The sequence below is a fragment of the Capricornis sumatraensis genome, chromosome 2, assembly GCF_032405125.1.
Source record: "Capricornis sumatraensis isolate serow.1 chromosome 2, serow.2, whole genome shotgun sequence".
In the NCBI taxonomy this organism is placed as follows: Eukaryota; Metazoa; Chordata; class Mammalia; order Artiodactyla; family Bovidae; genus Capricornis; species Capricornis sumatraensis.
The window spans coordinates 152,103,273-152,127,941 of NC_091070.1; the positions used below are offsets into that span (position 1 = coordinate 152,103,273).

Consider the following 24,669-nt stretch of genomic DNA (forward strand, 5'->3'; position numbering starts at 1 on the left):
ATGCGTCGTCAGTGTCGGAACCGACCTTGGCGTCTTTCCCCCCCAAGACTCCGCCTCCCGTCGCGCAGCGCGGGGCGGGGCCGGCTGGGAGGGGAGGGACCCGGAAAGCAGCGCGGCGGCGGCGGCGGCGGAGGAGAAGAGCCGCGAGACGGGCGAGAGGCCTGGCGGTAGGTGGATACACGCGGGGTCCCTGGCGGCCGGGGCCCGCGGTGGGAGGTGAGCCTCCGTGAGGTCTGGGGCCCAATGGCCGACGCAGGCAGGAACCGGGAGAAATGGCTTCCCTTGGATGCAGCCTGCACGCGCGCTGAGTTTTATTCGCTGCTGTGAGGATCCGGCGGAACCCGGTCTCTACTACTGGGCCTGGGAACCGGGCGGTGTTGCCCTGAGGGCGGCCTGTTGCCTGTCTTCGCGCGATACAGTGATTTCACTATCACAACTGATTATATGGGGCGGGGCGCAGTACATCTGTTACAGACAGATGCCCGGGTCGGTAATGCTTGTTACTCTTGGGGTGGAAGGCATCCCAACTTTCATCCCCTCCAGTGTTACATTCCAATTTCTGTCCAATGGGACATTAAAAAAAAAAGAAAAAGGCTCCCTGATAATTAGAATTGATTTCAGGCCCACCTTTGGGGCGCGGGGGTGGAGGAGGAGGGTGAAGACTGTCTTTTAAAAGATCTTAGGGTAAATTTGTGCTACCTCTTGGGAATGAACTAAAGACTTTCTTTCCCCTTCAATTTATCTTTCAAAATTATGCTCCAAAAAAACTTAAAGGATGAAAAAGAGGTTTTTGTTCTTCTGTTTTTTTAATTTCTTAGGCTAACGTCTCAGTAAAAAAAAGTTTCAACTTTAAAAACTTTCCATTTTCTTTATTGTATTTATTAATAATTCATCAGAATGAAGTAACATACTGAAGTAACTTAAGATGAAGTAACCTATTACTGATAGTTAACAGTATTTATATTATAAATTTCAGCATCAAAACTGGAAAAAATAAGGAATGGCTGTGGAGGAACTACAGTCCATCATAAAGAGATGTGTAAGTAATTTTTTCTGTTTTTGTTTTTAATGACATTTAATGACCTTTCAGAATATGGGAAGAGCACAGATTATTTTTAATTACCTGCAGTCACTCAAATTGTTAATCTTCTTTAATCCTTGCTTTTTTTGACCTATGAATAAATAGCATGAAGGCAGGAAGACAGATTGGATATGTCACTTAGGAAATAATCTTTACACTTTTAATACGGATCCTTATCATAGATTTCTTTAGCACAGTGGATTTCAAGGCGATTTATTGAAGTATTTTTTTACCTAATCCTAATTTTCATACATACGCTTATGTGCAGTTTATCTAGAATTTAAACAGATTTCTTTTTTTAGAGACAAATCAAATACTTATTGAATTTCCATTTGCCTAAACATACTTGTTTTTTTGTTTGTTTCTGCCAGCAAATCCTAGAAGAGCAAGACTTTAAAGAGGAAGATTTTGGCCTGTTTCAGTTGGCAGGCCAAAGATGTATAGATGAAGGGCACATAGATCAGCTATTAGAAATTATTCAGAATGAAAAGAATAAGGTAAGTACAATCTTTCTGAGTACTTTTTCAGTCTTTACTAGTAAGAGAATAGGCACATGATACTATCATTCATCCATTCATTTTTTTCAGCAAACATTTAAGAATCAACTTAAATATCCACTGTAGAAAACTGTGGAAAATAAAAAGGAAATAAGATCAGTTATATACTTTAAGGTGCTTACAGTCTAGTGGAAGATATAAACATGTAAAGAACTAGCAATAAAGAGGCAGAATAAACAGATGGTTTATATCTATTAAATCATTTAGCTTCTCCAGAATAAGTGTTACAGTTGAAATATAAGTAAAATGCAAATAATATTTTGGGAGAGCTGGATGACCTTATTGGCCAATATAATCCATCATCCGGCTATAATTGTCTCAGAAATCATTCTGCACAATGGGAAAGGATCTTCTTGGGATCAGGAACAGGTGTTTATTAACACCACCTAATTTTGTCTTTGGACTCATCCCAGTCCCACACTTCCTATATAAGACATCATCTTGTTTCAAGGAACATACTTTCTAGTCCTATTTATTTATACAGTTTTTGTAGGGACTTCCTGGCAGTCCATTGGTTAAGACTGGGTGCTTCCTCTGCAGGGGGCACAGATTCCATCCCTGGTCAGGGAACAAAAATCTGGCATGCCATGTGGCTCCACCAAAAAAAAATTTTTTTCTTTGTTATAACATTCTAGTCATTCTGGCCTAGGATTACATACAACGCACTTTGATTGTATTTAGATTACTAAAATCTTTTAATCATACATTGTTATAGAATCTATTACTAATTCAAAGGGCTTATCTCTTTATTTATAATTTTTTTAGTAAATATTAGAATGTTTTATTTAGTACATTTGTTTTTGATATGTATTCGTAATACCGCTGTAGCCCCAGATAAAATAATGCTTTCTTTACCTCCTTGGTTTTTCCCAATTGCATTCTCAGAGGAGAACCTTTGAGAGTATCTTACTTTCAGCTAATCATAATAAAATTGATAAAAGTTAACAATATTTATTGTGTATCTACTATGTGCCAGATGCTCTTAGGTGCTTTACATCTTTTAACTCACCAACCTAGATAGCATATTGAAAAGCAGAGACATTACTCTGCCAACAAAGGTCTGTCTAGTCAAGGCTATGGTTTTTCCAGTGGTCATGTATGGATGTGAGAGTTGGACTGTGAAGAAGGCTGAGTGCCAAAGAATTGATGCTTTTGAACTGTGGTGTTGGAGAAGACGCTTGAGAGTCCCTTGGACTGCAAGGAAATCCAACCAGTCCATTCTGAAGGAGATCAGCCCTGGGATTTCTTTGGAGGAAATGATGCTGAAGCTGAAACTCCAGTACTTTGGCCACCTCATGCAAACAGTTGACACATTGGAAAAGACTGTGATGCTGGGAGGAACTGGGGGCAGGAGAAGAAGGGGCCGACAGAGGATGAGATGGCTGGATGGCATCACTGACTTGATGGACGTGAGTCTGAGTGAAGAGCTCTGGGAGTTGGTGATGGACAGGGAGGCCTGGCGTGCTGCGATTTATGGGGTCGCAAAGAGTCAGACATGACTGAGCAACTGAACTGAACTGAGTCTATCCTGAATCCTCTGATAGGATTTTCTAGATAAGGAAAATGTCACTGAAAAATTAGTGACTTGCCCCAAGTTACTTAGCTTTTACGTGACATCTGACATTTAGATCTGTACAGCCTGGTGTCAGAGCTCTTAACTATTTTTGTCAACCTCCATAGCACTGTGTAGCACTTGCAGGAAGTTTCAGAGTAGAATAGAGAGGCCTGATGGTGAGATTGAGACAGGTGACATGATGATGGGGTTTCTAGCCTCTGAGGAGATAATATATACTGAACAGAAAAAGGCAATTTAAGAAGGGGAGAAAGTTTCTTTGATGGAGGACAAGGAAGTTGGCATTGTTCGCCAATGTTGAGTTTAAGATGCAACAGGTAATTGAAAAGTAATGTTTAGAGCTCAGTAGAGAAATAGGAGATTAAGATGTAGATTTGTGTCTGACTGTTAGAGATTAGGTGATTGTGATAGACTCGAGCATAGTGAGGCTTAACCTTAATAGCTTGAGAATCACCTTGGTAAAGTGTGGTTGTTTATTTTTTGGCTGAGCCGGGTCTTGGTTACAGCATGTAGAATCTTTTTGGGTTTTTTTAGTGTAGCATTGGGATCTAGTTCCCTGACCAGAGATCAAACCTGGGCTCCCTCCAGCCTGCATTGGGAGTGCAGAGCCTTAGCCCCTGGACCGCCAGGGAAGTCCCATGTGTGGTTTTCTCAATTCAAAGGTTCAGATATTGATAAGACAGAGTTTAAAAGTACACCTTAGATTTCTTTTCTAAGAAAGGTGACAGTCAAGATTGATCAAGACTTACTATTAATCCACTTTGTCAAAAAAAAAGTGTTTTTTAAAGTCATAGGAATGAAAAAAAAAAGTAAAGTCATAGGAATGGTAGTTTGTCCTAAGATGCTATAGTGCAGGGATTTCCAACATTAGTACTATTGATATTTTGTAGCAGTTGTCACCCCAGTAATGACAACCAAAATGTCTCCAGGCATTACCAAATGTCCCCTGATTGGGAACAAAAGCACCCCCATTGAAGCCACTAATACAGTGCGAAAACTGTGGGCTTTGGAGTGGGACAGCCTTACATGCAAATCCTGACTCTGCCACATTTTAGCAGACATTAGGCATCTCAGTAATCTCTAAACTTCGGCATTCTCATCTGTTGGTTGGGAATAATTATTATTACCTGGTACAGTTGTTTATATTAAACTAAACAAGATGTAACTTCTGGATAGTTAGTATTCTTCTTCCTCATAATGATTCATTATCTACATAATTACTGGGGAACTTGCAGCTGAGATTATGATTGTATGATATGTTGTCACAATCCTTATTTCAACTCAGATAGGTAAAATTCTATTCAAATCTGGAATTTCTCTTAATTATACTCAGAGATGGGCTTCCCTGGTGGCTCAGATGGTAAAAGAATCTGCCTGCCTTGCAGGAGACCCAGGTTCAATCCCTGGGTTGGGAAGATCCCCTGGAGAAGAAATGCTACCCTACTCTAGTATTCTTGCCTAGAGAATCCCATGAACAGAGGAGCCTGGCGAGCTACAGTCCGCAGGGTCAGAAAGAGCTGGACATGACTGAGCAACTAACACATTCACTTTCATGCCTGATAAACTTCTGTTTCTTTAACAAGCCTTAGTGTAACCATCCCCTGTTCTGGGAAGCCTCTCTCACTTTCCCTGGTTGGAAGTGACTATTCTGCTCCACTTTATACTCTACCTTTATTATTTTATAAGACTGAGTTCATGCAGGGAGTGGTGTACTGATCTGTATTCTTCCCAGATGTATTTTCTCTTGAATGAACCTAGAATATGAATCCTCTGAGGATAGATTGCTTATCTGATGTGTTTTTTGCTTTACTTCCTGCACCTAGAGTATTCTAGGGTCCTATCAAATATGTTTGATAAATAGTAATGAGTTGAAGTAGAATGCAGGTCAGAGAAGTGCAGTATATTGCTAATAGTTTTGAAAATCAGTGGTTTTGCTCTAGGGTGGCTTGTATTTTTTTCTTTGAAAAGTTCTTTTAGATTTCTAAGTTTAGAATGGGTAGTAGGAAATTTCTTTTTCTTAAAGTTGATTCTGAAAAAGCCAGATTAAGAAAGAAAACTTTAAAAAATAGGCCAGGAGAAAGTGGAAAACTAATACACTTGAAGGGAAACTAGAGATTGGCTAGAAAACTGACTTTACTGCCTTAAGACAGAAAACGACACCAACATTTTATTTTACATCGCAACATTTTCAATTTTACGTTGGATTTCAATAAGCTGAACAGTTACAGTAAAACATGTCACCAAGTTCTAATGATGAGAAGCAAATGACTGAAAAAGTTTTTCTACTTAGTGGAAAATTTCTAGAAATTGTTCCTCAGTCATAAAACCTTATATCTTCTTTTATTTTTTAAGTCATCCAGAGGCCAGATGTTGAGAAACTGGGGTGAATCCTTTCCCTTTGCTCCAAACAGTTGGCAGCCTATAATACATTTTAATTAAATAATTGCTTTAGAAAAAAAAGAGAATCAGTGGTTTTGATAATGAATGTGAATAATTATAAGTTAAACTTTTAGTTGTATAAGCATTCTGAAATATCTTTGAAAATAGAAGCTGTTTGTAGACGAGAAGGTTGATGAAGTGGTATCCCCTTTATGTTTACAGAAGTTACATGATTATAATATACTTAGAGATTCTCCAGTGAACTTTAAAAGGTTCATGAGTGTTGGCTGGATTTCTTTATGAATTGGGAGCAAAATTCTCCATGAAAATTTTAAGTACTGCTCATATAAAGCAAATTAGCGCTCTTGTTGGAAATAGAGGAGCTATTTAAATCCTGGGAAAGACTAACTTACCTGATTAAAAGTAAAGACTCACTTGCCTTTCCTCAGTGTAAGTATGAAAAACCATTTTGGAACTTGTTATCTCTTAGCTGCCAGTCCTAGGAAGTCAGTGGGGAGATGTCCATGGACACACTTGACTCATCTTTTCTGTTTTTGAGGAAATTGTAAGCTTCACCAGGTTAAGAAAACTCACTGTGAGAGTCCTGTAGATGGCAGTATTTGCTTTACTCTGAAAACGTTTTTACAGGTCATTGTCAAGAATATGGGCTGGAATCTTGTTGGTCCTGTTGTTCGATCACTTTTAAGGATTGAGAAGGAAGATGATAAAAGAAAGTGTCATTTCCTTCTGCTTGATTTATTGGTAAAGGTAAGTTAACAAAACTAGATTCACTTTGTTGCAATGTGCAGCACTATTTTATAATTTCCTTTAATGTTTTTGGTGAGAAAGCTTTTAGTACATGAAAATATAGGAGGGAACTCTTTGGAGAAGAGGCCCATCCTTATTTATTGGATGGGCAATTCTATTTCATTTTTCACAAATTTTCCGGATATAAGAATTATCCAACCTTATTTTCAGTTCAGTTCAGTCGCTCAGTTGTGTCTGACTCTACAAGCCCATGAACCGCGGCACGCCAGGCCTCCCTGTCCATCACCAACTCCTGGAGTTTACCCAAACTCACGTCCATTGAGTCAGTGATGCCATCCAACTATCTCATCCTCTGTTGTCCCCTTCTCCTCCTGCCTTCAATCTTTCCTTCAATCTTCTGCTTCTGTTAGGTCCATACCATTTCTGTCCTTTATTGAGCCCATCTTTCCCATCAGGGTCTTTTCAAATGATTCAGCTCTTTGCATCAGGTGGCCAAAATACTGGAGTTTCAGCTTTAACATCAGTCCTCCTTGGATGGACTGGTTGGATCTCCTTGCAGTCCAAGGGACTCTCAAGAGTCTTCTCCAACACCACAGTTCAAAAGCATCAATTCTTCCTCTTTATACTCCAACTCTCACATCCATACATGACCACTGGGAAAACCATAGCCTTGACTAGATGGACCTTTGTTGACAAAGTAATGTCTCTGCTTTTTAATATGTTGTCTAGGTTGGTCATAACTTTCCTTCCAAGGAGTAAGCGTCTTTTAATTTCATGGCTGCATTCACCATCTGCAGTGATTTTGGATCCCCCAAAAATAGTCAGACACTGTTTCCACTGTTTCCTGATCTATTTGCCATGAAGTGATGGGACCGGATGCCATGATCTTAGTTTTCCGAATGTTGAGCTTTAAGCCAACTATTTCACTCTCCTCTTTCACTTTCATCAAGAGGCTGTTTAGTTCTTCTTTGCTTTCTGCCATAAGGGTGGTGTCATCAGCATATCTGAGGTTATTTATATTTCTCCTGGCAATCTTGATTCCAGCTTGTGCTTCATCCAGCCCAGCATTTCTCATGACGTACTCTGTATATAAGTTAAATAAGCAGGGTGACAATATACAACTATGACGTACTCCTTTTCCTATTTGGAACCAGTCTGTTGTTCCATATCCAGTTCTAACTGTTGCTTCCTGACCTGCATACAGATTTCTCAAGAGGCAGGTCAGGTGGTCTGGTATTCCTATCTGTTTCAGAATTTTCCAGTTTATTGTGATCCACACAGTCAAAGGCTTTGGCATAGTCAGTAAAGCAGAAGTAGATGTTTTTCTGGAACTCTCTTGCTTTTTCGATGATCCAGCAAATGTTGGCAATTTGATCTCTGGTTCCTCTGCCTTTTCTAAAACCATCTTGAACATCTGGAAGTCCACGGTTCATGTATTGCTGAAGCCTTGCTTGGAGAATTTTGAGTATTACTTTACTAGCATGTGAGATGAGTGCAATTGTGCGGTAGTCTGAGCATTCTTTGGCATTGCCTTTTTTTGGGATTGGAATGAAAACTGACCTTTTCCAGTCCTGTGGCCACTGGTGAGTTAACCAAATGTGCTGGCATATTGAGTGCAGCCCTTTCACAGCATCATCTTTTAGGATTTGAAATAGCTCAACTGGAATTCCATCACCTCCACTAGCTTTGTTCATAGTGATGCTTCCTAAAGCCCACTTGACTTCATATTGCAGAATGTCTGGCTCTAGGTGAGTGATCACACTATCATGATTATCTGGGTCATGAAGATCTTTTTTGTATAGTTCTGTGTATTCTTGCCACCTCTTCTTAATATCTTCTGCTTCTGTTAGGTCCATACCTTTTCTGTCCTTTATCGAGCCCATCTTTGCATGAAATGTTCCCTTGGTGTCTCTAATTTTCTTGAAGATATCTCTAGTCTTTCCCATTCTGTTGTTTTCCTCTGTTTCTTTGAACTGATCGCTGAGGAAGGCTTTCTTATCTCCCCTTGCTATTCTTTGGAACTCTGCATTCAAATGGGTATATCTTTCCTTTTCTCCTTTGCTTTTCACTTCTCTTCTTTCCACAGCTATTTGTAAGCTCTCCTCAGACATCCATTTTGCTTTTTTGCATTTCTTTCTCTTGGGGAAAGTTTTGATCCCTATCTTCTATACATTGTCACGAACCTCTGTCCATAGTTCATCAGGCACTCTGTCTTTCCGATCTAGTCCCTTAAATCTATTTCTCACTTTCACTGTATAATCATAAGGGATTTGATTTAGGTCATACCTGAATGGTCTAGTGGTTTTCCCCACTTTCTTCAGTTTAAGTCTGGATTTTCAATAAGGAGTTGATGATCTGAGCCGCAGTCAGCTCCTGTTCTGTTTTTGCTGACTGTATAGAGCTTCTCCACCTTTGGCTGCAAAGAATATTATCAATCTGATTTTGGTGTTGACCATCTGCTGATGTCCATGTGTAGAGCCTTCTCTTGTGTTGTTTGAAGAGGGTGTTTGCTATGACCAGTGTGTTCTCTTGGCAAAACTATTAGCTTTTGCCCTGTTTTCATTTTGTACTCCAAGGCCAAATTTGCCTGTTACTCCAGGTGTTTCTTGACTTCCTACTTTTGCATTCCAGTCCCCTATAATGAAAAAGACATCTTTTGGGGGTGTTAGTTCTAGAAGGTCTTGTAGGTCTTCATAGAACCATTCAACTTCAGCTTCTTCAGCGTTACTGGCTGGGGCATAGACTTGGTTTACTGTGATATTGAATGGTTTGCCTTGGAAACAAACAGAGATCATTCTGTCGTTTTTGAGATTGCATCCAAGTACTGCATTTCAGACTCTTTTGTTGACAATGATGGCTACTCCATTTCTTCTAAGGGATTCCTGCCAACAGTAGTAGATATAATGGTCATCTGAGTTAAATTCACCCTTTCCAGTCCATCTTAGTTCGCTGATTCCTAGAATGTTGACATTCACTCTTGCCATCTCCTGTTTGACCACTTCCAATTAGCGTTGATTCATGGACCTGACATTCCAGGTTCCTATGCAATATTGCTCTTTACAGCATCGGACCTTGCTTCTATCACCAGTCACATCCACAACTGGGTGTTGTTTTTGCTTTGGCTCCATCCCTTCATTCTTTCTGGAGTTATTTCTCCACTGATCTCCTGTAGCATATTGGGCACCTACTCACCTGGGGAGTTCATATTTCAGTGTCCTATCTTTTTTCCTTTTCATACTGTTCATGGGGTTCTCAAGGCAAGAATACTGAAGTGGTTTGCCATTCCCTTCTCCAGTGGACCACATTCTGTCAGACCTCCCCACCATGACCCGTCCGTTTTGGGTGGCCCCACATGGCATAGCTTAGTTTCATTGAGTTAGACAAGCTGTGGTCTGTGTGATCAGATTGACCTTATCTTAGAGCCACTGATTCAGAATCTTCAAAGAAAGACCTAAAAAGATGTATTTTTTTTTAACGTAGCTTATTATATAGATGTACAATTCATGCTTTAGATAATTTACAGAGGTAGTTCATGACCACACTGATCTTTTAGCAATGTTGAAAGTAAAATCAGATCCCAGTCCTCTTTTTTCTGTGGTATGTTCCCCAAAAGAATATACCACAAAGAAATCAAAAAAATAAAACCTAGAATGCTAGTGATCACAGTGGACGTAGAAGTGGGAAATAGATTAAGTGTAACTGATCACTTTAGAAAGAGGCTCTGAGTAAAAGGTTAATAGAGTTATAAACCAAAAATGATAGTTAAGAGAGAGAAATTCTAAGGGGAAAGTACATTATAAGAAGTCACTTAAAGATCATTGCAAATAAACACAAATATATACTTGGAAAGAAGGAACTCCCTAGGTTTTAGTTATTAACTATGAGAGCTTTCAGAAAAACAAGGCAAGTGAGGTGATAAGACCAGTCAGAAAGCAATGCTAAGTTTTGTTTCTTCAGGAAAGACAAAAGAGACTCTGCACTCATCTAAACACCCTGGCAGTGTGAGATAGAAAGGTCCCACCTGCTGGAAGCTCTGGGAAATGAAGGCAGCCTTCAGGATAGACATCAAAGCTCAATAGAAACCTCAGCTCTGGTGATCAGGCTGTCCTTTCCCCTATTTCTCTAACTTTTCCATTAATCAGTACTTTAAGTCTCTTAAATGTAGCTGTCCATTAGGAGACCCTTGATTGCCTGCTTTCATAGAGTCACAGACTCTGGGTTTTGCCAGTGTATTTTTTAAAAACATTTTTATGAGATGTTTTACTGTTAAGCAAAAATAATTATATTATCTCAGAATATGCCTTTTAAAAATAATAATAATGTGGCTTTAAATACAACTTGTATTAAACAGGTTCAATTGTGAATATTTTTATAGTTATGTAATCCAAAGGAATTATTGTTGGGTTTGCTTGAACTGATTGAAGAGCCCTCCGGAAAACAGATATCCCAAATTATTCTTCTTTTACTCCCGCCGTTACAAACAGGTAATGAGTATTTTGATACCTAAGTGTTCCTTGTTTTATTTGTGTAAGTGCCTTGACATTACTCCAAAATGTCAACAGTCTACCAAAGTATAGTTTATGCCTAATTACTGAGTACTCTGCTTAAACTAGTAATAGCAATGCCAACTTGAATCCTACTGCCCATAGAAAGATGGCAATACCTGGCACAGTATGGGTACCCAGTAAATATTTTGTTGAATGTCATGCCCCTTTTCACGTGCTTTGTTATAACCTATAGCTTTTTGTCTAACCTTCCTATCTGCGACTTATATTTAGAATTTTTCCTGTAAACATATTTAAAGGATATGTTTCGGCTGTTCTGCACTGCTCAATCTGATTTTGTTGTGGTGGCCTTGTATCTTAATTAAGAATGATATCAGGCAGGGCATTGCTCAGCCTCTGTCTTAGGAGGTTGGGATTAGGAATAATAAAGGTATTACTGAAGAATGAAACAAGTGGAAAGAAAAGTTTTCATGACTGAGTAAAAAAAAAGTACTGGTAAGTAATCAACTTTGGCAACCAAGACAGATAGTATTTATGCATGGGAAGAGACTACCATTTTATAACCAACGTGTAACACAGTCTATCAGAAGGACCTGGGATCAGAAACTAGAGTAAATTTGTTTTAAATGTGAATTCCCAGCAGATTTGTATCAATTGAAATACTTAAAGTCTTCTAGAAAGAAAAATCTAATACTACTACATTTCATTTTTACAGTGCTTTATAGTTTACAAGATACTTGTTCTTATTTTATGCTTATAACAACTAAAGAATACAGAAAGAAGTACTTCTTTAAGTTTTAAGTATGTAACCTGGTAAGAACATACCTAAAGCAAATTTCATGGCATCGGTTGTAAAGCACCGTGATCGTAAGGTGGTCTATTATTTTATGCACCCCTAAGAAGGAAAAAAAAATACTGCCAGTTAGGCTATTATATGTCATCCTGATATCAGAGCTGTCAGAATGTGGAGGGGAAAACTGTATGTGGTAATTCGGCATTTATCGGACTTATTCTTCATCGTTTAGTATACTTCATGAGGCAGCCTCAAGTAACAACTTGGTCTCTGTTTTAGTGATTCAGAAACTTCGTAACAACAAGGCATATTCAGTTGGGTTAGCATTGTCTACAGTTTGGAGTCAGCTCTCTCTCCTTCCTGTTCCATACTCAAAAGAACAAATACAGGCAGATGACTATGGCCTTTGTCAGTGCTGCAAGGCCTTAATAGAGTTCGCTAAACCTTTTGTGGAGTGTGTCATTGATAACAAGGAAAACTCAATGGAGAATGAGAAATTAAAAGATGAAATACTGAAATTGTAAGTATATTTTTAAGAACAATTTATAATGAACTTAAGTATTTGATAGTTCAGTTATTTAAAATGTTTCTTTGTTTTATTTGTGATGGAAAGTAAATCTAGTTTCAAAATTTGAATTTTGGAAGAATATGGAGTTCAGTTGATGTAACATGGGCATTTAATGATATTTTAAAAAATTAAGTATCATATACACATGTGGCTCAGATGGTAAAGAATCCACCTGCAGTGAAGCAGTCCTAGGTTCAGTCCCTGGGTTGGAAGATTTCCTGGAAAAGGGAACAGTTACCCACTCCAGTATTCTGGTCTGGAGAATTCTATGGACAGAGGAGCCTAGCAGGCCACAGCCTATGGGGTTGCAAAGAGCAGGACACAACAGAGTGACTTTCACTTTTCAAAAAAATTAAACATCCATTTTTTTAGTTTACTTATATTCTTTTATAGATTGCCTTTACTCATCATGGTAAGTGAACAATAACAGTGGAAGAATAGATAGTTGTAGCTTAAAGAATCTGTTTTTTCCAGGGGAATTATGTTTTACTGTCCCTTTGAAAGCAGCAGAAGATGCACCAGACAGTTGAAATTCCAATTTGATAACAAAAACAGTAGCAGAGAACCCAGTAAGATTCACCCCGCGGTACTATAGGCTGTGCATAGGAGTACTGTGTGTTGTTGTCAAGCACTTGACATATGGGTAATCCAAATTTAGTGCTGTCAGTGTAAAATATTCCCTGTATTTCAACAACCAGTTATTAAAAGAAATCCTAAAATATCTTAATAATTTTTATACTGATAACATTGAAATAATGTTTCTAATACATGGGTTAATAAGATAAATTATTAAAATTAATTTCCCTTTCTCCTACTACTTTTTTAGTGTGACTGCTAACAAATTTTTAATTTACATATGTGGCTTTAATTATATACAGGACTCTGTTAGACAGTGCTGGACTGGATTATATTGAATTACATGTACCAATAATTTTTGTTTTAAAATTTGGGAGACTAAAACTGCTGTCAGCTTTCTATCTTGTCAGGCTAGGATATTAAACCTTTTTTTTTTTTTTACCATTTATAAAACTTATTATTTCATGAAAGAAAATGTATTTTAACTAAAGAAATAGGTAGGGCTTAATCACAGAATAAAGTTTGATTTTCTAAATAAAACAAATACAGCTGTATGAAAAAAATTACTGCATTGTCCTAATTTTCCTTAAACTTATGAAAACTACGTATACACTAGCACTGTCCTAAGACAGATATTCAGTATGCATCAGTATAGTCCAGACATGAAAGTGACTTTGCACAGTGAGTCTAGCAAAGTATTCTTATGCTCTCCCCATTAGTAGTAAGAAAAATCTTATATCACCAGTTTTACAGGCCATTGAGTTATTGGTTATTTTATTTTTTATTATTTTTCATGTTATTTATGTTATTTTTCATGTGAAAACTAGTTATTTTATACTTAGGAAGTGCTGTATTGATAGTTACCTATTTCTTAAATTTTAGTTGTTTGAAAAGCTTGAAATGCCCTTTGCTGACAGCACAATTCCTTGAGCAGTCTGAAGAAGCTGGAGATGATCCTTTAAAGTGTTTTGCATCTGAAATAATAGTAAGTACATCTAATTTAGTTTGTTATAAAATCTGTAATTAAAATATTACCTGCTATATTCTCATCTGTGGCACATGGACATGTAAATTGCCATATATTAATAAAGCAATATGTATTTTTTATAGAACATAGTTAAACAAAAAGATGAAAAATAAATAGCAATAATTTCAATAACCAGATATAAATAATATTAACACCTATACAGGAAAATTCTGCAGTTTTCCTGTGTCTTTTTCCTTTACTTTCACTCAAAACATTTCACTTCTGACATTTCTGGTCACAAAATGTGTGGGTTTTTTTCCTCCATATGAAACAATTCTGCAGCACCAACTGGGCATCCTACAGTTTAACTCAATTCTGACACTTAACTACCTGGAGATAGTATCAGATTCCACAGGTTAAGGACTTAGTCCCATGAGACCGCTCCCTGTTTCAGATGCCAATTGCTAGTCTTAGGTTCCCAGTTTACCCGCAACTTCTGTCTGGATTGGCTACAAATGGGAGATTCCGTGACCTGCTGCTCTTTGGGTTCGATTATTTGCTACAACAGCTCACAGAATTAAGAGGAAACCTTTACTTTATTTTACTAGTTTATTAAATGATATGACAAAGGATGCAGAAGAACAGTCAGATGAAGAGATACATAGGCTGAGGTGTGGGAGGGTCCCAAGCACAGGAGCTTCTAGTCTCATCATGTTGGAATACATCACGATCCCAGGACACTGTGATCTCTAGCCTGGAAGCTCTCTGAAATTCATATTTTGGGGATTTTATTGAGGCTTCCTCATTTAGACATGATAAAACATTAACTCCATTTCCAGTCCCTCCCCCTCTCTAGAACTGGGGGATGGGACTCAAAATTCCAAGCTTCTAATCATGGCTTGTTCTTTCTGGTTACCACCCCCTACCCAGGAGCCATCTTAGTGCCCATTCAGAGTCTCTTTACTAGAACAAAAGATGCTTCTAGTGTCTTATAACAGAAATTTACAGAGGTTTTAGAGCACTTTGTCAGGGACAGGGTTAAACACCAGTGTTAGAACAGATGTTCCTAGTGCTCTTATCACTTAGAAAATTATAAGGGTTTCAGGAACCCTGAACCATCATGCAAAATGCTGGGCTGGATGAATCACAGGCTGTAATCAAGATTGCTGGGAGAAATATCAACAACTCCAGATATGCAGATAATACTACTTTAATGGCAGAAAGTGAAGAAGAACTAAAGAGCCTCTTGAAAATAAAAGAGGAGAGTGAAGAAGTTGGTTTAAAACTCAACATTCAAAAAACTGAGATCATGGCATCCAGTCCCATCACTATAGAAGAGGGAAAAGTAGAAGCAGTGACAGATTTTATTTTCTTGGGCTTCAAAATCACTGCTGACAATGACTGTAGCCATGAAATTAAAAGACACTTGCTCCTTGGAAGGAAAGCTATGACAAACCTAGACAGCATATTAAAAAGCAAAGACATCACTTTGCTGACAAAGGTCCGTACAGTCAAAGCTGTGGTTTTTCCAGTAATCATGTATGGATGTGAGAGTTGAACCATAAAGAAGGCTGAGCACCGAATTGATGCTTTTGAATTGTGGTGCTGGAGAAGACTCTTGAGAGTCCTTTCCACAGCAAGGGGATCAAACTAGTCAATCCTAAAAGAAATAAACCCTGAATATTCATTGGAAGGACTGATGCTGAAGCTCCAGTACTTTAGACACCTGATGTGAAGTGGCAACTCATTGGAAAAGACCCTGATGCTGGGGAAGATTGAAGGCAAAAGAAGAGGGTGGGAGAGGATGCGATGGTTAATCATCACTGACTCAGTGGACATGAATTTGAGCAAACTCTGGGACATAGTGAAGGAGAGGGCAGCTTGGCATGCTGCAGCCCATGGGCTTGCAAAGAGTTAGGACACGACTTAGCAAGTGAACAACAAGAGGAACACTGTGCCAACAACCAGTAGCAGGAACCCATATATATTTTCTGTTATCTCACAACACCTTCCAGATGTTTTTCTCCTTTAATAGTTTTATTTATATATTTTTTTTCTTTTTTTTTTTTTTAAAGATCCTAGCAGATAGTTGACTCTTGAGCATGTTCAGGGGGTAGGGGCACCACACCTCTGGTTAGTCAGAATTCGTGTATACCTTATAGTCTGCCCTCTGTATTCAGAATTTGAAATTTGAGGAGAGATGGGGGAATTAGGAGAGGAGATGCCAGAACTTTAGAGAAGCTAGATTCTAAGATGAGAGATGATTGGTAACTGATATAAACAGATACGTAGTTAAATAGTAGTGAAGAGGTTATGAGTGATGAAGACGGAGGGGGAATGGATTTTCCCAGGAGTATATAGGAGTATATAAAAGCCTGGGGCCTCTTCATTGTTGGAAGCTAGAGCACAGTATAAACCTCTGGAAACAGTACAGACTTCACCATTTGTGATATATGTACCCCATTTTAAGAAGATGGCTATGAAAGTTGGAAGCTTAAAGCTGGGAGTGATGTAATCACACTGTTTTGAGTTCACCACTGTAATGGAGGATGAACTTAACTGAAATAAGCATGGAAGTAGGGAGATAGGTTAGGTATCTTTTGGGAGTTAAGTGAGAATGATGAGAGTTAAGAGAGAATAATAAGAGAATGGAAAGAAGAGAAGGCAGATTTGAGAACTTTATAAGTAGATAAAATTGCAAAGTTTGGTCATAGACTGAATTTAGAAGAATAGTAAAGAAGTTAAGTTATGCACAAGGTATGTTGCTTAATAATAGGACAGGTAAAGTTTCCAGTAATTGAGATAGAGAATGCACAAGCAAGGAGTAGGGGGTTTTGTGCTTTAAATTTTTTTTCATTGTGGAAATTTAAAGACATTCATAAAAGTAGAGGGACCAATGTAACACAGTCTCATGTACCCCTTGCCTCACTTTAACAATTAATGTTTTTGTTGATCTTGTTTTATTTAGCCTACCACCCCCCATTTTTTTTGGAGTTGATAAGCAATGTAAAGTTAGTTTTTTTTTAATGTGTTAAATTTTTATTGGAGTATAGTTGATTTACAGTGTTGTGTTAGTTTCTACAATACAGCAAAGTGAATCACTTATTCACATATGCACTATTTTTTAGATATTTTTTCCATTGTAGCTCATTACAGAGTATTGAGTAGAGTTCCTATGCTATATAATAGGTTCTTATTAGTTATCTATATTATATATAGTAGTGTGTATATGTCAATCTCAGTCTCCCAATTTATCTCTTCCCCCCTTTTTGCTGTAGTATTTTATTGCAAGCCCTAGATATATTATTTCATCTGTGAGTCTTTATGTATGCTTCTGTAATTGGTAAGGGCTTTTTAAAAAATATAACCACAATGCTGTTATGACACCTAACCAGATTAGCAATTATCTCTAAAATATATATGTATATATATCTAATACCCGCAGAGAGCAGGTTTTTAAGGAGCAAATTTTGAATAAGAGTGATGAGATTACCTGAAGAGGTGGATCGGTGTGAGAAAGGAGTTCAGGGCTGAACCCTGTGGTGTTCAGGGCTGAACCCTGTAGGGTTCAGTTCAATTCAGTTGCTCAGTCATGTCCGACATTTTGCAACCCCATGGACTACAGCACGCCAGGCTTCCCTGTCCATTACCAACCCCCATCGAGTCAGTGATGCCATCTAACCATCTCATCCTCTGTCATCCCCTTCTCCTCCTGCCTTCAATCTTTCCCAGCATCAGGGTCTTTTCCAATGAGTCAGTTCTTCACATCAGCTGACCAGAGTGTTGGAGTTTCAACTTCAGCATGAGTCCTTCCAATGAACATTCAGGACTGATTTCCTTTAGGATTGACTGATTTGATCTCCTTGCAGTCCAAGGGACTCTCAAGAGTTTTCTCCAACTCCACAGTTCAAAATCATCAATTCTTCAGCGTTTGGCTTTCAGCTTTACCCTGTAGGGTACCAGCTCATAAACGAGCCCATCAGAGAGACCAAGAAAGGAGAGTCAAAGCGGTGATGAAAATATCACAGAAACTGAAGTGGTAGAGTTCAGGAAAAAGAAATGATTGCTGCTGTTAAATGCAGCAGAGGTAGCCTGTAGAGTTGGAGTTGAAAAGCGTCCGCTGGATTTAGGAAGTATATGGCATTGATAATCTTAGCAAGAGCAATTTGAGTGGAGTGTGGGAGACCAAAATCAGTTGAGTAGATAAAGGAGTGCATGAAAAATGAGACAAAGGAGATCACTGGTACAAGCTATACTTGAGAAGAGTTTGGATGAGTAAGGAAGAAGGCAGTAGAGAAGACATGAAGGTAATTGGGAGAGATAGGGGGGCTTGAGCATATTTATAGGCTAAAGGGGCAGAAACCGTCAGAGGGAAAAAGAAAAGTGTTATGGAATAACTGAAGTAATGTGGCAGGAGGAGAGCAGCCAGCTGGGTGCAGGATCAAGGACACCTGGAGAGGAAGAACATGTAGAATGGATATGCATGTAGGAAAAATTGTAGCAGAAATGGGCCCACTTGCCTCATATTTCTTAAGAATGAGGAGGTAGAAATGAGGATTGAACAGGGGGCTTCAGAAAACTGATAAAGGTTTGGAATATTGAGTGGAATGAAAAAAGAGGGAGAAGACCAAGAAAGCGTTAGTCAGTAGTGCTGAGCACTTGGGGTCTGTTGTTGGAGACCACAGCTGTAGAAGTAAGTATTTGTGTGGTTTTTCTCCAGTAGTATCAGCTGTCTGGGTGTTGAAGTAGAAAGGTGAATTGTAGCTGTCTTTCCAAGGCTGGCATTTTATTGGGTACACGTAGCTAAAGGAAATATAGGGTGCAGATAATTCAAATAATGGTGCATTGGTTAGTTATGGGAAGAAGCGGATTAAGGAGGGACAGATGGGTAGGTTAAAAATGAAGGCGTAATAATACTAGAGAAGTCAGAGGTAGATAAGTAGGTTGGTAGGAGAGATAAGAAATTGTGGTCAGAAAATGAGATGCTGGAGTTTAGGTATCTAATATGGAATAGCTCCAAATGTTGATAGAGATCCAGGATGGAATTTGGTGCAAAAATGGATTAGAAATTAAGGTCATTAGAATTCAGTGGTCAGAAACACCATGAGGCTGACCTGCTATACGAGTTACCTGCATAACTCCAGGATCATAGCAGGAGCTGGATAGAGAAAAGGCATGTGAGCAGATACCAGCCTTCAGTGAACATGGGGAAATGACCAGAAAGTCAGCATATGACAGAGATGGGACAGATAAAGGGCAGTATGACATCTGCTTCAAAGGAAAATGTGCTTTTGCCTGAGAGTGCAGGAAGAACTAAGATAATACTAAGCCTCTACCCATACCACCCCTCCCTGCTGCTGCTTTACTGGCTGTGCGATGTAAGAGATGGGAGAGTATGAGCAGCTCCCACCAGAAACCAGTCAGGTTTAATTAGAGCACTGAGCTACAACAAACATCCTGTGAAGAGGTTGAGGATAATAGGAAGAGGTTCTAAGATCTTAGTGGAAGGAGCGTTACAAGGAGAGCCAGCAGTGAAGAAGCACAAAGCAGTTAAGAAATAGAGACGAGATTGGGGCACGAGATGAAGTGAGAAGGAGCTACTGAAGGATAGGTAAATGTGGCACATCGCAGCCATCCCTCTGGCACAAGTTGTTTTGGTAGAGTACTGCTTGAATGCCCCAGGGGTTGCAGCATAGGAACATTTCATGAGAGGGCAAAGACTGCCATGAGAAATTGTAGAGGGTCAGGTGTGTTGGATCTGAGCAAGTCAGCTGAGTGATATGTGGATAGACAGTGCAGGCTCTAACTGGGACACGGGTGAACCCCGAACATCTACAGCAGCACTGTAGAATCTGGTTACATATAACAGTTTTTTAAAAGGCTAACCTTACTCTGTGGGGAAAAAAGCAACAACATCTAGTACTGGCTGGATAAAGAAATGAACCTTCATTATTAAGAGGACATTTGGAATCTGAATATAGTCAATTTTTGTTTTATAGCTATAATAAGAATGTGTAGCTTCAAAAATCAATATGTATTTAGCATCTGGTAGCTGAATAGCAGTCTCTTGTGACTGAGGATGAGTTTGCATGGTTCATTTTTATGTTTTGAAATGACTAATGGAGCCATCTGGGATAGGCAGATTTTAACTCCCTGAAGACTGGAAAAGTCTTATTTGGCTTTCTAATTCTCTACAATATCAGGCCCAGTGCCTGGCACTCAAGTACTTATTGAATAAATTAGTGATTGGAACATCAGTGTTCGTTCTGATTTAGCTGTTTTTGTTGTTCCCTTTTGACTTCTATTTAGTGGTTTCTTGTGGCCTTTAACTTTCTTGAACTTTTTGGTGGAACTTTCTCAATAAATATTGACATAGGTGTTATGTCATTTTCCTTATAAGGAAACTAAGGCTTTGGAGAGGTTAGGAACTAACCCAGTATCTCACAGCTAATAAGTGGTAGAGCCAAAACTCAGGTTAATTTCGTAGGATACTGAAGATCAGATGCTTTCTAGCACATTAGAAATAGAATAAAAGGCACAGGAGCAATCTTGTGATTCTTAAGTCTCTCTTTTTCTCTTTCCTTCCCCTCTTAAAACAAACATGAAACTGTAGCTCTTAACACATGTGGGGATGCTTCTCTTTCTCTTAAAACACAAGAGCCTACTAGCCAGTCCATATCCAGCAGACAGTGGTCGGTAGAGTGTTGTTACTAGAGTATTCTTCATTTGATTAGTCTACTGGCATTTCATGATACTTGTATGTCTCACATGTTTAGGTTCTCAGGTATCTCTGAAGCATTTTTTAAATTATAAAATATTCCCTGATGGGTAAGATGGTAAAGAATTTGCCTGCAATGCAGGAGACCAGGGTTCAATCCTGGGGTCAGGAAGATTCCCCTGGTGAAGGGAATGGCTACCCACTCCAGTGTTCTTGCCTGGAGAATTCCATGGACAGAGGAGCCTGGCAGGCTACAGTCCATGGGGTCACTAAGAGTCGGACATGACTGAGTAATACACACATACATAAAATTTACCATTTTAACCATTAACTGTATAGTTCAGTGGCATTGAGTACATTCACATTTGTGAATGTTGTGTAATCATCACCACCATCTATCTCCAGAACTGTTTCATCTTCCTACACACTTCCTTCAGATTGTTGGCAGAAATTCATCTTCTTGAAGCTACAGGATTGAGGTCTCCATTTGGCAACCTACTCTGGTTTTCTTGCCTAGAAAATTCCAAGGACAGAGGCGCCTGGTGGGCCACACAGTTTATGGGGTCACAAAGAGTCGGACATGACTGAGCTACTGAGCACACACACACTCCATTTTCTTGCTGGCTAGGGATCACTGTTAGTTTCTAGAAGCTGCCTGTAGTTCCCTGCCAGATAGCCCTCTAAATAGGCCCCCTCATAACTTGGCAGCTTAGTTCTTTAAGGCCAGCAGAGGTGAGTTTCTGACTCTAAAGAGGGCCTGGATCCTCTTTAAAAACATTCTTCCTCTTAAGTCAGGCTCACAGAGGATAGTCTCCCTTCTTAACTCACATCAGCTGATTTGGGGCTCTAAGTACATCTGCAAAAATTGCTTCACTTTTGCTGTAGAACACAGTCTGATCATGGGGTGGCATCTTGCCATAGTCTGCTGGGTAGAAGCAAGTCTCACAGGTCCTACCCACGCTCAAGAGGAGAGGATTATATAGGATGTGAATATGGGGTGGGAGAGGGCACAGTAGAGTGTCTGCTGTAGCTTCCTTTTTTATCCATTTCACAGGGATTTTTGTCAGCAATTGGATACCCTTTTCCCAAAATGGTTTTTAATCATGGAAGGAAAAAGAAGACTTGGGATTATCTTGAATTTGAGGAAGAAGAAGACAAACAGTTATCAGACTCTATGGCTTCTCTGGCATATCTAGTATTTGTACAGGGCATCAGTATTGATCAGCTTCCAATGGTCTTAAGGTAGGAGTTAGTGTTTATGTATTCTAAAAGGAATAGCATCAGACTCATTTATCTAATGTCCAACATATATTTATTAATGTATTAGTACATTTTCAGTGAAGTTTAAACAAAACCTATTTTTATTCTAAGTATTACTACCTGTAATCTTTTTAAAGCCAGTAATCATCAGTAGTGAAAAGGGTTGTGGGGGAGGCGTTGAAACAGACATAAGGAATGATTGGGCCAAGAGTCAGAAAGTGTTAAACTGAGCTTGGTTTTGAAGCTGTTGGGCCAGTTGCCAATAGGGTGGTTTAAATTGCCATCATCTTTTAACTGCATTATTAATGTCATTCTGAGTGGATATGCGCTTCTAAAAGTGCATGTGTATGTGTATGTTTTTATATATACATTTTTTCTATTTTAGCCCATCATATCTTTTGCAATTTAATATGGGGCATATTGAAGTCCTTTTACAAAGGTAAGATTATTTAAGTGGCATCTCAGAATTAAATAATAGTGTTAAAATAGCCCTTGTCAAGATCAAGGGAAACTACTTTGTCTTTGCCAGACCCTAGTTAATTAATAATTTTATAAAATAGTGAAGCAAGTATTCACAAGAAACAGAAATGAACCAAAGGGATGTTTACAACAAAATTTCTTATTTTAAGCTAAATATAATATTAAAATCTTGTCTTTTAAGGAGATTTCCAGTAATCTGCTTCTAGGGTTTCTTTGCTTATTTCAGAAGTTGGTAAATTGAAATACCTCTATCCCACTGCAGCCTCTTCCAATCTAAGGAGAGGTGGTCAAGAAAGAAATTCATCCATGGTTTTGCTTCATGGATACAATCTGTGAACTGCATCAAAAGAAAGGAAGTCTTGACTCTACCTTTTATAGCTTAGATTATTGACAGTGATATCATTCAATAGCTTTTCTCATTTGAGGCACCAATAAGAAGAAAAACTTTGTCTTTTTAAAAAAATTACCAAGTAACAGGTATGCAGTTTTCCCAGATAGGTATTTAAGAATTTCGCACAACTCTATGCTTTGTTTTCTTTTTCAATAACATGTTGCAATTCTCTCTTGAGATCAGTCAGGGCCTTCTAGTGCTGTCCTGTAGGAATACTAGTGACAGTTTATTAATCCCGTCTCTTCCCAGGTGAAGGAAGATTTGTTACATGGCAAATGTCCAAAGCCTCGGCCTACAAGGCAGGAATTTCCAAGGGTCTCCTGGCACAAGTAGTTACTAACTCTGTAAATTTACTGTATTGTGTATGTGTTAATGATTTTACGTAGTTTCTGTTAAATACATAAAATGAGAATGTGTATTGATTTTAATATTCAGTTCTATAGTCTTAAAATTTCCAAACTGTCATTGAGGCAAAAAACGGAACACTTTTAATTCCTTTTATGGTTAGAACAAGAACCTGGAGCCTAAGATCATAGTTTTTGCCACGGATCTTAAATATTTAATTAACGATAATTGTAAACCTTTAAAAAATAAATGGAAAGCGTTACTTTATATATATATATATATATATATATATATATATATATATATATATATATATAAATAAAGAATTTAAAAGAGCTAACCAGTTAATCAATTAGAATACATGGCATTATATCAGGCATAATTTATTGCTTAGCACTTGGTGTTGAAATTCTACTGATCTGATACCAGGAAATAAGCCCTGAGTGGCCTGATCATGGTAAATTTTGCTTTCAGTAGCCAAATCAAAAGCTAGATCACAGGTGGATTAAGAATTTTGACTAAGTTCTTCAACAGAATTTCTCCTTAATATGCTTTTTTGAAGTATTTAAAATTCAATTTTTGCTTTATTTTTCCTAAAGTGAAGAATAATTCTAAAGCAATTTAGAAAACCATGTTGATAAATTTTAATACTCTCTTCCAGAACAGAGGAGTCTGTTTTCTCCAAAGGAGTGGTAAGATTTGTTTGCAACCATTATAATTTAAATACACAATCATGTTAACAAATACAGCTGTTGACGTTACCATATTTGTATCTCTGCATATATTTTCATCTGTAGGATCTATTGGAGAATGGTTTATTGAGAATAGAGGACAACAGTCTGCTTCACCAGTACTTAGAAATCAAGAGTTTTCTTACTGTACCTCAGGTAAGTAAAATATGTATTCTAATCTTAAAAAATGCCACTTTTCTATTCTAAACTTAAGTAAAGTTCTTCTCAGACTCTTTTCCTGCTTTTTTTCTCCATATCCTTCAAAAACTCTGGTACCTTCCTGTCCAGTAGAACTTTCTGTAATGGTAAAGGTATCCTGTTTTCTGTGCTGTACAGTTTGAAAGCCACTAGCCATATTAAACACTTGAAATGTGGCTGGTGTGACATAAAGAACTGAATTCTAAATTTTATTTAATTTAACCTTAACTAGAGGAGAAGGCAATGGCACCCCACTCCAGTACTCTTGCCTGGAAAATCCCATGGACAAAGGACCCTGGTAGGCTGCAGTCCATGGGGTCGCTAAGAGTCGGACAGACTGAGCGACTTAACTTTCACTTTTTACTTTCATGCATTGGAGAAGGAAATGGCAACCCACTCCAGTGTTCTTGCCTGGAGAATCCCAGGGACGGGGGAGTCTGGTGGGCTGCCATCTCTGGGGTCGCACAGAGTTGGACACGACTGACGTGACTTGGCAGCAACAGCAGCAGCTATATGTGGCTAGTGGCTACTATATTTGACAGTATAGCATCCAGTGGGAAATACAGCTTTCTTTAACACTTTGGTTCTGTAGGAACCTTGCACAATGAAGCTCCTTTACTTTTATCATAACTCAGGTCCTCAGGACTATATCAAGGCATATATAATTCATTACTACAAAAACGTTTTGTTTTCTCTCCTGTGATTTGTTTTGCCCCTGTTTATTAGTTATTTGTTATCATAGCCAAATAGGTCTTAGATGTCAATTTAGCAAATTGTTT

At 38.4% G+C, this 24,669-nt stretch overlaps 1 protein-coding gene across 2 annotated transcripts in view; it reads left to right on the forward strand.

Moving 5' to 3' along the window:
• The first annotated feature begins 976 nt into the window (after nt 1–976).
• Nucleotides 977–24,669, forward strand: part of GLMN (glomulin, FKBP associated protein) — a 44,509-nt gene continuing 20,816 nt past the window's right edge. For both annotated transcript variants that reach the window (XM_068965358.1, XM_068965359.1), the window contains exons 1-10: nt 977–1,039; nt 1,453–1,578; nt 6,239–6,358; nt 10,734–10,842; nt 11,936–12,176; nt 13,683–13,785; nt 21,540–21,727; nt 22,131–22,184; nt 23,623–23,653; nt 23,759–23,848. In XM_068965358.1, coding sequence (XP_068821459.1) covers nt 1,001–1,039; nt 1,453–1,578; nt 6,239–6,358; nt 10,734–10,842; nt 11,936–12,176; nt 13,683–13,785; nt 21,540–21,727; nt 22,131–22,184; nt 23,623–23,653; nt 23,759–23,848 — 1,101 coding nt within the window. In that variant the 5' untranslated portion in view covers nt 977–1,000. The remainder of the gene's footprint in view (nt 1,040–1,452; nt 1,579–6,238; nt 6,359–10,733; nt 10,843–11,935; nt 12,177–13,682; nt 13,786–21,539; nt 21,728–22,130; nt 22,185–23,622; nt 23,654–23,758; nt 23,849–24,669) is intronic.